Source organism: Pygoscelis adeliae, unplaced genomic scaffold, assembly GCF_000699105.1.
Source record: "Pygoscelis adeliae isolate BGI_AS28 unplaced genomic scaffold, ASM69910v1 Scaffold71, whole genome shotgun sequence".
Classification (NCBI taxonomy): Eukaryota; Metazoa; Chordata; class Aves; order Sphenisciformes; family Spheniscidae; genus Pygoscelis; species Pygoscelis adeliae.
This window is the reverse complement of record NW_008824356.1, coordinates 129,333-143,700: the sequence shown is the minus strand read 5'-3', so window position 1 is coordinate 143,700 and position 14,368 is coordinate 129,333. Positions and strand designations below refer to the sequence as shown.

Sequence of the window (14,368 nt, the reverse complement as noted above, 5' to 3'; positions counted from 1 at the left end):
CCATCGCCCTGATCTCTAGGGTCTTCCCCCGCTTCCAGCATGTTACCTCTAAGCAGGATCTTCATCTTTCCAGCCCCCCTTATTCTTTCTGAGATGACTGCTTCTTTTTGGGGACCTTTCTTTTCTACCTCCTCTTCTTTCTAGACTCCCAAGCTCACGATGTTTCCAATCCAAATAGTCTATGTGCAGAAGCACAACATGTGATCAGCCTTGTAGTTCGTGATTCAGTTTCCTATCTCTCTAACACTGGAGGACTGAGGGCATGCCACTTTTGCTTAATCTGGGTGTTATAAAAATTTGCAACTAGCCTGTACCAGTTGCAGTTAGCAAGTAGCAGGCTTCTGCTTGAGAGCTCAAAATTCGATTCTGAAAATTTATCTCCCCCTCCATCCCTGCCTCCTACAGCCAATTACCTGCCAACTGTTAGCATTCATAATTTAAGCTATTTTGCATGTAAAACATTGGGATAAAGCAATAATAGGTAAAGAAAACAAAACTTATTGGATTAGAAAGATTTTCCTGCATGTAAAACTTAGAGTGCTGAAGTACTCACACGTACATATCCAGAAAGCTCATTAGATCCAAATTTTCCATATCCAAGTTTCCTTATTTCAGAGCAGAACAAATGAAGAAACAGAGTGATTATAAATCTGTACATGTCTAGATTTTAGGAAGTTGTAATTTCTATTATGTATTAGGGTGCCGATAATCTCAGTTTAATTTTTAAATCAGATTTCAAGATGGAGATCAGAGATCAAATCTTTGGCTTGTATGAACTGTTCTAGCTCTGCTGACTTGATGGGACTCTGAAAACTCAGACTGTCTTTGATTGCCAGGATGGAATAGCGAAAAGAATAAAATGCTTTCCTTTCTCTTAGCCCAGTGAAATTGTATATACAGTCATTAATTGTTATGGTTTAATCAGTGCGTGAAGTAGAATAGTGTATAATGGTTTGAATGGTATGTTATATTTATTTTTTAAGTGGTGAATGCCAGCAGTTCTTGTAGGGAAGGACTCGGTTACGAGTGCCTGTGGGAAGTCAATGGGATACATTACTCTTAAAGGCATTCCAAATGGGAGAAGGTAGCAGGAGAGTGTCTGCTTTTCATAGCTGCAAGATACTGCTAATCATGTGGTTGATGGTTTCTTATGCTATGAGAGGCGTGAATGCTAGATGACAGCTCCCATTACATGAAGCTCTGTTGCTCATAATAGCAGGATCTCACCTCTGCTAATAGTTCAAAGCCTTTTTGGACTTGGAACTCAGTAAATCGTTTTCCTCTTTCTGAAAGCAGGACCTTGCTTCTGTAAGTTGCAGTGGCTTCTTGTTCTCATTTCCAGCCGTGCTGAATGATAGATCTGCTCCTGAGCCCAGAACAAGGAGTACTAGACATTAATAGCCAAGTCATTAACAGACTTGATGAAATAGTCTTGTCAAAACTGTTGTAGTTTCAATGTCTGTGTTTTGGTGATACTAGGAATGCTTAAATAGATGATGACAAGTTAGCCTGAGAGTTACCAGTGTAACAGTATCATATTAAGAACATAACATTGCAAACTTTTCTGCAGAGTAGTAAGTTTTTCAGGATATGGTTGTGGGCATATTTGGAACCCCTTCTTTTTTTTACTGCACAATTTTACCTACAGGCAGAAAGTTGCCTTCGCAGCATCAGTGCTCTGTCAAAGCAGAAGTATAGCCTGACATTACAAAAGCTTTTTTGTTAATAAGAAAGGTCTCCATTTAATTTGAAAAAAATATACATATCTTTCCCTTCATCAGCAGGGCTTTTATTTTGTCAGTCAATAACACAGTAGTATTCTGAAAGTTAAAACTTTGATTGTTAGTGGCTGTATGAAAGCCTTTCTAGACATGTAATTTTAAAAAGTAACAAATTGCATGATGATAGACAAAGTTTAAAAGAAGAAACTAATTCATATACGGCTGCTTCTGGAATTGTATGCTCTGAAAATGTAAGTTGTCCTAGGTTTAGCTATAGAAAGTCAACTATGCCATACAGATGGCAGAACAAGAAATATTAATTATCCATGTTTATACAGATTAAAGATTTGTGTAACTTGCTGGCTAACATAGTTCTTCCAGATCAAGTTCTAATGACACTCCAGTTTCAGTGAATAGTGGTCTGAAATAACATCATTTCATGAGACAAGAAAACAGAATGCTGTCTGCAGAGCCTCATGAGAACACGTAAATCTGAAGCCTAGAAAAACACTATTTTTACCTTAAAAATTAAAACCCAAAACACTTCCATGCCTTTCAACATAGTGGAACACTGCCAAAACAGTTTCAAAAGAAGGAGAAAGAATGATGTTTTGTATTCTTATTACTGTATTCTGCAGTGCTTGCCACATTTAAAACTTTCTTAAAAAAAATCTTTCTTAAAATAGAATGCATTTTTCCTCCCTGCCTTTTATTTTTGAATATTTATCATGTCAGTATAAATGATATGACTTTTTAAATATATCATTATTTAAAATGGTATGATAAGTTCCAGTTACTCAGCCAGGAGGGTTGAAATGTAGAATAAGAACGGTATTTATCACTGCTTATCTTTACCATTGGTATCTTTTTTTGATAATGCTGGAAGCATCCTAGAAATCGCCTTAGTTACCTTTTCAACCAGCAGATTGGTGTTCCTCATCTAGTAGTTTGTTTTTAAGTTCAATTTCTTGTGAAGTCCTCTAGTATTGATTTGTTGGGATGCTGGTCTACACTCCCTTGGATCCCAGCCCCAAAACTTGATACAAAGGTAGGACCTAACAATCCTTCACTGTTCCCTGAAACAGTTTCCTGCTTTCCATGCTTTGTCTTTGGTTTGTGGATCTTCTAAACATCACTTTCAGGACCCTTCAGTTCAGATGGACCCTTCATTACTAGCTCCTGCTCCCTTATCATCACAGAAATATAGTTCAGGTGTTCTCAGTTCATGGTAGGTGAACAGTTTTGCCAGTCAACTCATCCCTGTTGAGTTTTAACTCCAATACATACTTAGTGTTGTAGCAGATACAGGAGGGGAGTTCACCATGAAAATGATAGCCTAACCTGCTGCAGAGCTATTTAAATCCAGCCGTAATTCAGCACAGGCAATTTACTTTTCTGTCAAGAAAAATATCCCAATGTTAATTGAGTAATCAGTTAAACACTTAGGCAAAATTTAAGCTTCCATTGAAAGGCAGTTTCTTTGAAAATTGATCATCTCTGTTTTGCAATGTGTACTCTACAAGAAATTTTAAGGACATTTAAAGGAAAAAAACTAAATATATAATACTGCATGTGTGTTTATAATAACTGGTACAACAACTTCAAGTTAAGTACTTCAGAAGGTTTCCTTACATTTGATTTCTGCCTCCCTAAAATCACATTAATATTATTACTGCTAAGTGTGATATTTATTTAGTATCACATATATTTGTAATGTGAACTAAACAAAAGATACAATAAAGTTCTTTCTAAATTACTTTTTTTGCCTTGGGAGTAGAAACATTTTTTATTACAAGAGCATGAGCCATGATAACCCATTAATTAATTTGCAGGGAGACCGGAAGGTTCAGTTACACCTTTAATGGAAAGGATATAAATTATTTCTTCACCAATTGTGAAGGGGGGGGGAGGGGGAGAGGCACGGGGAAGAGACCAGTACAACAAAAATAGAGTTGAGAGAATGACACTCAACAACAAAATACTTTCCATCCACTTAACAGCTTCAGATGGAATTGAATGCAGGACACAGGGAGAGAGCCAAATGATCAAATCCCTAAGGCAAAACTGCTTGTGGGAGGTCTTAATTTCAGATTTGCTTCTACAGAGACATTGATATTTACTTTTCACAAAAACTAGCTTTTTAATATAAAGATATATTAAAACATTTTTAATCCATTATCTAAATTATTAAGCTAAATTGAAGTTACTGCTTTTTCTAAGCTTAGTTGTGTTTTTATTGCACTGTTCATACTATTTTGAAAACCAGGTGCTCAAGGAAATAGGCATAAACTTACATACATACTTAAAATCTTTGCTAGATTGAGTCTTACATTATTTTTATTTTACACATCACTCTTGTTTTAATAGTGCTTTGATTATTACTTGTATGCTTTTAGAAACAACCTCAGGAAAGTATTTTTATAAACAAAAAGTTTGCATCTCTAAAATTCACATATATGTTATCGAAATCCATGGCTATCGTGTCTGAGGGTCTTACAGTAGGGTCTTTCTTGTCTTCTCCCTTGGGGAGAAATGCATGCTCACTGAGTGTCTTGTTTTAGTAAGCTTTTTGGTTATATATTTGTTATGTGCAAATTTAAACTAGAGATATAATAGCAAAGAAGTGTACATTGCAGTTCTGTTGGAAGCTGATGGGGCATGGTGTTCCAGTTTTGGTGCTTATCCTTGAGAAAGCTCCCAGATACATAGCTTTTCCATGATCATATTGTTATGCGAAGAAGTGGAGACATTGGTCGCAAAATTTTTCAGAAAGCTGTAGGTAGATGTGCTGTGCAAAATCCAGAATCAAAAGTCCTGAACAGAAGGGCTGAGGCTCTGAAGTTGGACTGGAACCCTGAAGGAAACAAGTAGAGAGATTCAAAGGCTTAGTGATGTGTTTATAGCGGTCTGCATTGCTGAGGAGGTATGTTGTAGCATGCCGTATGGCTGGAGTTTCCAAAATGCTGAAGACCATGTCTTCACATCTATATCACAGTTTCATATACCAGGCAGGAGGAGAGGAGAGGAACGTGTGAATTACCAAGGTCCAGAATGAGTCCTTGGTAGTCTCTAGGAGAACAGATGACAGAAAATATCCCTGTCAGCTGCTTCCATATGAGACAACAGTGGAGAATCAAATCTTCTACCCTGTAGGCTGACCAGCATAGATGCTAGCCTGTATTTTCTATGCAGAGAGGTTACAGCATGTCTGTGAACTCCTGAAAGTGTTTTCCTTGCTCCTCCTTCTTCAGTCCACTTTTTCTTTAGGTTCAGTATGATTTTCATCTATAACTTGCCTCATCCAGCTGCTGGGCTATCGTAGCTATCATAGCTCAATTGGTATCCATATGTGGTAGGACCACAGAGGTGTCTGTTGCCTGACTGTGGCACCTTTTCCTCCTGGTGGCTGCATGCTGGTGATACAGAGGCCCAGAAAAATGAATCCTTCTCGAACTCCACAAATCAATGATCTGCTGGGGAGGTGTTGTCCTAGTTCCTATGATATATCTTCAATACGAAATTAAATAGGGAAGTTAATACGCCTGTATTTTGTTCTGTTTGTACAAGTGAAGAATAAATACATATTTTTATATTTTAAATAACATTAAAATATATTTTAAAGTTTGAGTGCTTGATCCTTCCAACATATTCTTTGATTCGGTTGGAACTGCAGAAAAACATCTGGCTATATGCACAGAAAAGATGGCTGACTTTAAATCCTAGACAAAGTAAAATCACAAGAATTCTGTTCAACATCTAAAATGCGTTCTGATGAGTTGTGTTTTCTAGTATACCAAGGACAGCATTACCGTTACAGAGTGAGCATTGCCTTAACAGTAGTGAACTTGACTGCTGTAGTCTGGAAAAAAAAATAGAAAAACAACATACTTGAACAAGTACCCTTATGAATTTGGAAGCCCTTGAGGCTGAAAAAAATGGCTGCCCTAACATTGTTAAATAAATATAAATATAAAATAAATATAAAACTATTTTATTTCAGATTTGGGATGTTCTAACATGTTGGACTGTTTTATGAAGTCCTAATTTTATGAATTAAGTTTTTTAACATGGGTTATTATGAAAACTAGGAACAGAATAATTCTTGAAAAAGAAAATGAAATCCTGAATTAAACAAACTGTTAGGTGATTTGGTTGTTTTAATAAAAATAAAAAAAGAAGGTTTGATATCATTGGAGTAATTGGATCCTACTTTTGTGATGGTATTCCAAACACCTCTGTTAAAAGATCCCTAGACTGGATATTGGTTGAGACTAGAAACATGGGTTTTTTTGGAGAAGTTTTTCCTAAGAGTTAGAAGTTCTGTGCACAGAAGGAACTGAGTCCAGGCATAGGTCTTTATTGGTACTCTGCTCTAATTAGTTAAAAACCTTTTCTTGATTGGTATGCAGATTTTTGGTCCTTTTTTCATTAATACACAAGGAACAAGCCAGGGACTATGGATGTTTGGATCTTTCAGGAATTCATTTGAACTGAACCATTTAAATTTTTTTTTCTCTCTCTCAATTGCAAATCAGGAATGTATTTCTGTTGAGAGACAAAACATTTCTATTAGTTGGCTACATACCTGGTTCATTCATACTGATATCTGTGAAGAGTAAACATGCACTTAAATCACCTGTTTAAATGCCAGTCTGAATGAGATCAAATGCTTACATATGTGCTTAATGTTTCACAACATTTGACAGAGATTATTTTTCATTGGACTATCTGATATATGTTTAACATATTTAATAAGAAAAAGAAAATACTTCATTAAAGTATATTTTTAAAAGTATTGTGGTACTGGCTACCTCTGTATACTAAACAGTTCTTAAAACACTGTCATTGTTTATTTTTATAGTTTACACTAGTGTCTTTAACTTGCCCCTGCAACTTTTGCAATTGTTACGCTAGTTGCAAGCCCACATCACTTTGAAAGGATTGGTACTTCAGGAAATGTACCACAGTCTTCCAGACTGCTCTGCAAGGTTTTTGTCTTTGTTGATGATTGGGTGTATAATTACATGTTTTCTTTTTAGTCTGATGTATATTGTCAACTTGAGTGAATAGTTCACCAATATCAACACAGGCTGCTGAATAAGATATGCCAAATGGTTAGCTGAAATGGCCCATTTTTGATACATTTTCCTTTACTTGTCTTAGGAAAAAAAAAAAGTTTTACTGGATGTATTCAGTTTATCTTATGTATGCAGACCTTTACAGACTGTAAAAGAGTATGTTGAAAAATTTCCAACATTTGATTGAACTCTGCCAGTTTCTGATAAATATTTGATATGCTATTATCCTCCTGTGTTTTTTTTGAAAAATATTATCAGAGAAGTTATTGCTGCAAGTTAGTAAAAGCAGCTTTATTATTTTTTCAGTGGTCATTGTATATGATATATGATATACCATTGGTTGATGGTATATCATCAATCTTGTTATCTTCAAAATATAGTATAACGACCAATGCAAAATTCAAAGCTCATCATCATAGCGACCAAAAGGTGTTTTGCTTTGTTCCATGATGAAGTAGAACATAAATGAAGCATATTAGTTATGTGACTAATTTTACTCATTTTCGGAATGGTCTTGTTGTTACAGCTTCTGCTACATTTGAAGACTTTCAAATCCGGCCCCATGCTCTTTTTGTTCATTCGTATCGAGCACCAGCCTTCTGTGACCATTGTGGAGAAATGCTGTGGGGGCTGGTGCGTCAGGGACTCAAATGTGAAGGTAAGCTGCAGTGAGGTGTGATTTTCAGTCTCAGGATGAGACCCATCCATTCCACTTATGCATGCTGTCTCTGAAGCTGCTTTTAAATTGGTTAGGCATCAGAAAAAAAAATATAGTAGGTAGAGACAGTAAGAGCTATTAAACTAATTAACTGTTTAAGGAACTAATCCCTTTGACTGCTCTGAGGCCTCCTAGATATGGCTCTGTAACCTGAACTGCAAACAAATTGTTCTATATGTATTTTTAAGAAAAGGTTTTCTGTCTTACACTTCCCTTATGAGCCTGAGGCTGTATCTAATTCTATATCACGTTAATTCAGATCATTTAATTAAAATTACTGTCGGTCCATATGAGGTTATAATAGCTATCCTTTCTTTTTGCCACAACTATTTGACTCCTGGTAGACTGTATCCAATGGAATATACCATTTCCAGTGAAAGACTTCCTTACCTCCCAAATGCAGATCACAGAAATTTTTTGCACTTTGAGACCACTGATTTTTGAAATATCAAAGAAAAAACACTAGATATAGATATAATTGTTCAGAGCTGATAACATTATCTCTCTAAAAAATTGTAGAATATAGGAACTAAACCAGCAGACTAGAGGAAAAAAGTTTAATCAAAAATAAGGGTGGTGTTTTTGAACCCTTGTTTTAAAAAAAAAAAAAAAAAAAGTTCTTTGCTTTTTCCAGTAATAAACCGTAATTGGATGGTTTTAAACTTCTCTTTTCAGGATGTGGTCTAAATTACCATAAGAGATGCGCGTTTAAAATCCCTAACAACTGCAGTGGCGTACGGAAAAGGCGCCTGTCAAACGTTTCCCTAACAGGACTCAGCACCATTCGGACAGTTTCTGCAGAACCCTCGCCCAGCGTGCCAGATGAAGCCCTTCTGGTATGGGATTCCGTAGCTATAGAGGCCATGGGTGTTGCTGCTAAGAAACAATGACATTTAGTGCTATAGGATCTGGTTTTGCCTGTTATAGACTACAGAGGAGGGTGGTACGTAAATTATAAAGCGTTGCTGTGAGAAAAGGCATCTTGACGTAACAGGGAGGTCACCAGCTTAAGGTATGTGGGTTTAAGGTATGTGGCACTTCTGATACTCCCAGTAGTCTCCTCCCTTTGGCAAGAATTAGGTTATTTTGAAGGTCTGAAACTGCCACCCATGCTAATGTGAGTAGTTGCATCTTGGAGGATGTCTTCTCTGGAACTAGATGTTGAATTTCTTCTGTATCAGACCATTATATCCATTGGTTTATGATATAGGAAAGATTTGCCTCAGGAGAACACTGTGACCCAAAAACCACCGTATCAAACGGAGTATGTGTAACAGTCAAGACTACAGTTAATTAGTTGGAGCCTGTGTATTTAGCATATTTCTAAGTGTTCAGAAGAAAGTAGGAGAAATCTCCATTATTTCCTTAAACAGATCTTTGTGGTGAATGTATGTATATATCTGTTTATATATATGTGTTGTTGTATATGTAGATGTACAGTATACACACAGGCACATGTAAATATATGGTATACTTGTATTGGCATTATTATTGTAGTTTTCCATCATGAAAACAACTCTTCTGAGAAAAAAATGCAATGACTGGAGTAAATTAGAATGATACGTATTTTTTATCTTTGGCATATTTGTTCCTTTTAACACTCATGGTCATAATATACTTGAATAGTTAAGAATTTACACTGTGTGTAAATGAATCCACTCCTAAGTGAAAGTTTTGAAAACCTAAGGTTTAAAAGAGGGGAAAGAATTTATAAGTACACACAACAATTATCATGTTTTCCTCTCAATTAGAATATTAAACTTATTAAACTTGACATACTAAAAGGACACTATTGCAAATGATGTAGACCTGGTGTTATATGCAGTACCATCTACGAACCATAATTATGTACTTATGCTACTGATTATCATTAGCCTAAAGCTACTTGGAAATTAAGGTTAACATTATGAATCTGTATTTTTAATTGAAAAGCTGCATAAATGAGTAAGGTGCTTAAGTTCTGCAAAAACTGCAGCAAGAAATCTTTATAGATTATTCATAATTCTTAGTAGGTTGTGTCAGAAATGCTGACTTATTCAGACCAAGCCAGAAAATTTTGAGGAAGGCTGGCCCTAATTCTGAATTGTTTCTGGAATTTGGGTTAAAAAATTGTATGAGTGAGCGTCCTGGTATACTTTCTATAAATATTAACTGCACTCTAAAGTTACAAGATAGCAAAAAATTTCAAATTGAAAACATTTTTAATTATATGACTCTGTTGTTTGCTGATACATTCTGATGTGAAATACCTGTTTTGCAAAGCTACTTATTTTAAAACTGTTGAAAATATTAAAATTGCCAGTGAAGAAATATAGTAAGTTTCATATATATTGCAGGCTATACTTCTCTAAGAGCTTGTAATCATCAGTGTATCCACACTGATGATTCAGAACATCACACGTGCACACACATGTGCATGCACAAAGAATATGTGTTTACAGGAGGTATGGGGATGGGCATTAGCCTAGAGAAATGAAATAGCTTTCCGATTTCACCGTTATTTCAGGAAATCATGGTATCATTTACCAGATTTTCAGAAGTGCTCTCACATATGGCTTCTATATGTCTTTTGTTTTGTTTTTTTTGCATTGAATGTGTTTCAATTTTTTTTCCTTTTTTTTTAAGTGTGCATAAGCTTTGTCAGTTCTCCTGTATCAGATCTGTCCTTTGGACTCCATTCTGCTGCAGTACTTGTGAGATAAGTTTTATGGCGGTTTACACTGTGGTGCCAATCAAAGCATGCACTTTGGAATGTGTTTCATTTTTCTACAGTCTGTGTGAATATACTAAGGAATATCGTCCTTGTTCACAAAATTGTATAATTTGTTATTAGTATTGGTGTGGCATTTGAATCACTGGTAACAAAATGTAACTTCTGTTTGGGACCACTGAATTCAATCAGATATCTGTCAATTCTTTAAATAGGACTAAAATAAATGGGTTTTTTTACCGCTATTTACTACGTAGATTCAGAGCAGTTGAGACAGAAGGAGTTACTGGAGACCTTTCGTAGATGGAATTATTAACTAAGTTATGATTTCAGAACCTTTTTGACGATGTTGTGTGAACCAGAAAGAAGCCAACTTTAGCTCACAGTGTTAAATTTAGCTTGTAAGTCTGGCTTCTGGAAAAATGCTACTTATGAAGTGAAGAAGTTAAATTCTAACTTATGAAATTGTGGCATTTGAAAAATCTTTGAGATAGGATAATGTGAAATCCTGCAAAGGGTACTTTAATTATCCTTTCATAGGGAACCACCACACACAGACACAGTTTCAGTTTGGGTATAAATATTTTCATTGGCCAATAAAGCATTTAATTTGAGCTGAAAATTGACCGGGAGCTACATTTGTAATGTAGCTTTAAAATACATGCTTTAATACAGCTTTAAAAATCCATCCCCAAAGAGTAAAATCTGGGCAATATCCTTTTTTTGATTCTTAACTTAGTAGTGTAAAACTCATCAAACAGGAATGCTAAAAACATGTAGAACTAGGAGGATGCTATGTAACCCAAATTTTTACCTGCCATAGCTCAAATGCAATTCTTTTGCATTCTATTCTGTAACGTAGAATGAAAGTATAAAATAATCACACATTCATGCTTTCTTCTAAAGTAACATTATTTTCTGTCTTTTTCCCCCCCTTATTTCTTTGTTCTGTTTTTCTTCTTTCCAACCTCCTGTCTCAGTCTCCTGTCAGCCCTGGCTATGAGGTATGTACTGAATTTGCTCTACTTCCTATCATACTATCAGGAACATCCTCTTTTATGATTGTCAGTGTCAATGTGAAGAAATGCAGGAATTTAATCAGATTAGTATTTTATGATCTTTAGAATTCAAAAGCATTTATTTTTTCTTTTGGAAAGAGTATAACCAGTGCAAAACTCAGAAGTCCAGATTCCAAAGTGAAGGTCATAATTCTTATATTAAACAGTAAAATTAGCTAACATTAAAATATTTTGATACAAAAGTGGCATTTTAATTTCTTAGGTATAATAGAGATCATTTGGTTGGACTGTAGCACTTTTTTACTGGTAGTAACACATGGGAGGAAAAGTTTAACTTCACTTTCAGAACACTGGGAATTTGCTGGAGTAACGTAGACAATAAACATTTTATTTTAAGCTGAACAAACCTGACCTTTAAGTGCTCACCAGCAATGAACTTCTAATACCATAATGCAGTTGTAGGAGCTTTTTTCCAGAATATGGTTGCATTGAAAAAAACCAGTCAGGATTCTATATTTCTGTGGAAATAAACATGAACAGTGTACAACAAAGTAACAGCTATATACAAAAAGAGTATCAAGTCTATCTTAATGAGAAAACAATTTTTTTTTTTTAATGGGTACTTCATTTCAAAAGTTGTCCTCTTTGGCTTTCAATATGGATTTTCCAAAGAGGTTTGTTTCATGTTTAAAGTTTCAAAAGGTTTTGAAACTATGCAGCATGTATTTGAGATGCAGCCAGAGAAGAGCAGGCTTTGCAAATGTTTTTCTTTTTAGAAATACTACGTAGTTAATCTGAGGAATATTTTGTTATGCTGAAGTGAAGATTATCATGGCAAAACATCTATCTTTTTGAAAGAAATAAATTCATTTCTTCCTAAAACACATATATTCTTATTGTAGTGTGCCTGAGTATCATAGCGTGCCCCAGAAGTACAACTCCACAAAATACCCATAAAACAATACAAACAAGCATATATAGGATAAGATTTTTGTAATATCCAAGAGAATTTTATTCTAAGTATGTGCTATCTGAAAAATGGTAAATCCAGCAATCCAGATGGTGATGGATTACCCTAAATTAACAGTAATTAAAAGTAGTAATGAAAAAAGATAAAGGTATTTGGAGGAAAAACAAAATTGTGTTTCTTTTATAAAAAGACAAAGTATGTTAACCATCTATGTTTTTAATTTAAAATATATTTATGTGACACAACAGCATTTTATTTCTCTTTATTTTTATATATGTTTCCATTATTTTGGTAAGTTTTAGTCATTCTTCTAGAAGCGATGAATGTTGATGTGTTAAGGTAATTTTTTAGACACATTGGCAGTGATTTCTCAGAAAAAGCCTAGCTGAGCTTTGCATTTAAAAGAGGAATGATGTGTCTTACAGGGCACAGGTAAGTGGAGTGGAATGGAATGGAATAGACTAGAATAGACTATTTCAGTTGGAAGAGACCTACAACAATCATCTAGTCCAACTGCCTGACTAATTCAGGGCTGACCAAGTTAAAGCATGTTATTAAGGGCATTGTCCAAATGCCTCTTAAACACTGACAGGCATGGGACATCGACCACCTCTCTAGGAAGCCTGTTCCAGTGTTTGACCACCCTCTCGGTAAAGAAATGTCCGGTCTAAACCTCCCCTGGAGGAGCTTTGAACTGTTCCCACGTGTCCTATCACTGGATCCTGGGGAGAAGAAATCGGCGCCTCCCTCTTCCACTTCTCCTCCCCAGGAAGCTGTAGACAGCAATGAGGTCGCCCCTCAGCCTCCTTTTCTCCAAACTAGACAAGCCCAAAGTCCTTAGCAGCTCCTCATAGGATATGCCTTCCAGCCCTTTCACCAGCTTTGTTGACCTCCTCTGGATGCATTCAAGGACCTTCAAATCCTTCTTAAATTGCGGGGCCCAGAACTGCACACAGTATTCAAGGTGAGGCCACACCAATGCTAAATACAGTGGGATAATCACCTCTTTTGACTGGCTGGTTGTACTGTGTTGGATGCACCCCAGGATGCGGTTTGCCTTCTAGGCTGCCAGGGCACGCTGCTGACTCATACTGAGCCTGCTGTCGACCAGCACCCCCAGATCCCTTTCTGCAGGGCTGCTCTCCAGCCACTCCTCTCCCAATTTATACTTGTGCCTGGCATTACTCTGTCCTAGGTGCAGAATCTTGCATTTTGACTTGTTAAATTTCATCCCATTAATCATGGCACAATGCTCCAATCTATCTAGATCCCTCTGCAAGGCATCTTATCCCTCAGGAGAGTCAACAAGCACCTCCCAGTTTGGTATCATCAGCGAACTTCCTAATGGTGCATTCAACTCCTGCATCCAGACCGTTGATTGAACAGGACTGGCTCTAGAATTGAACCCTGAGGAACACCGCTGGTGACTGGTCGCCAGCCAGATGTAGCCCCATTCACTACAACCCTTTGAGCCCTGCTGTTCAGCCAGTTCTTTACCCAGCACACCATAAACCCGCTCATCTCACAGTCAGACAACTCGTCCAGAAGGATGCTGTGAAGGACAGTATCAAAAGCCTTACTAAAATCCAGAAAAACTACATCTACCGCCTTCCCTTCATCCACTAGGCAGGTGACCTTATCGTAGAAAGATACCTAATTAGTTAAACAGGACTGTCCTTTTGTGAACCCATGTTGACTGTGCCTGATGATTGCATTATTCTTTAAATGCCTTTCCATAGTATGCAGTATAATCTTTTCCATAATTTTTCCAGGAACTGAGGTTAGACTAACAGGACTGTAGTTCCCTGGGTCTTCCCTCATGCCTTTTTTGTAGATTGGAATAACATTGGCTAGCTTCCAGTCAGCAGGGACCTCCCCAGACTCCCAAGACCTTTGGTAGAATATTACAGAGTTATTTATGTATTATCTTTGCTTTTTGAGGGAGAATGAGGAATTATTTAAATTTAAAGACTATTTATGTATCACTTACAGAATACAAAGCACCAGGTGTTGTCTGCCTCTGTAGATTTGTTATATATATTTGCTCAAGCAGAGCTGGCTTGAGGCTTCTCAGCTATATACAGAAGAGTGATTTTGCAGAACTAGGACAGTAGAGTCACTGGGAGGGAATTGTCTTGAGTTGTAGACGGCC

At 36.4% G+C, this 14,368-nt stretch overlaps 1 protein-coding gene across 1 annotated transcript in view; it reads left to right on the top strand.

Annotated features, from left to right (window-relative positions):
* The window catches only part of PRKD1 (protein kinase D1), a 74,392-nt gene that overhangs the window by 16,573 nt on the left and 43,451 nt on the right, over window positions 1-14,368 (top strand). The window contains 2 exon segments of the mRNA XM_009319339.1: window positions 7,326-7,457; window positions 8,193-8,353. Of these exon segments, the coding sequence (XP_009317614.1) occupies window positions 7,326-7,457; window positions 8,193-8,353 (293 nt within the window).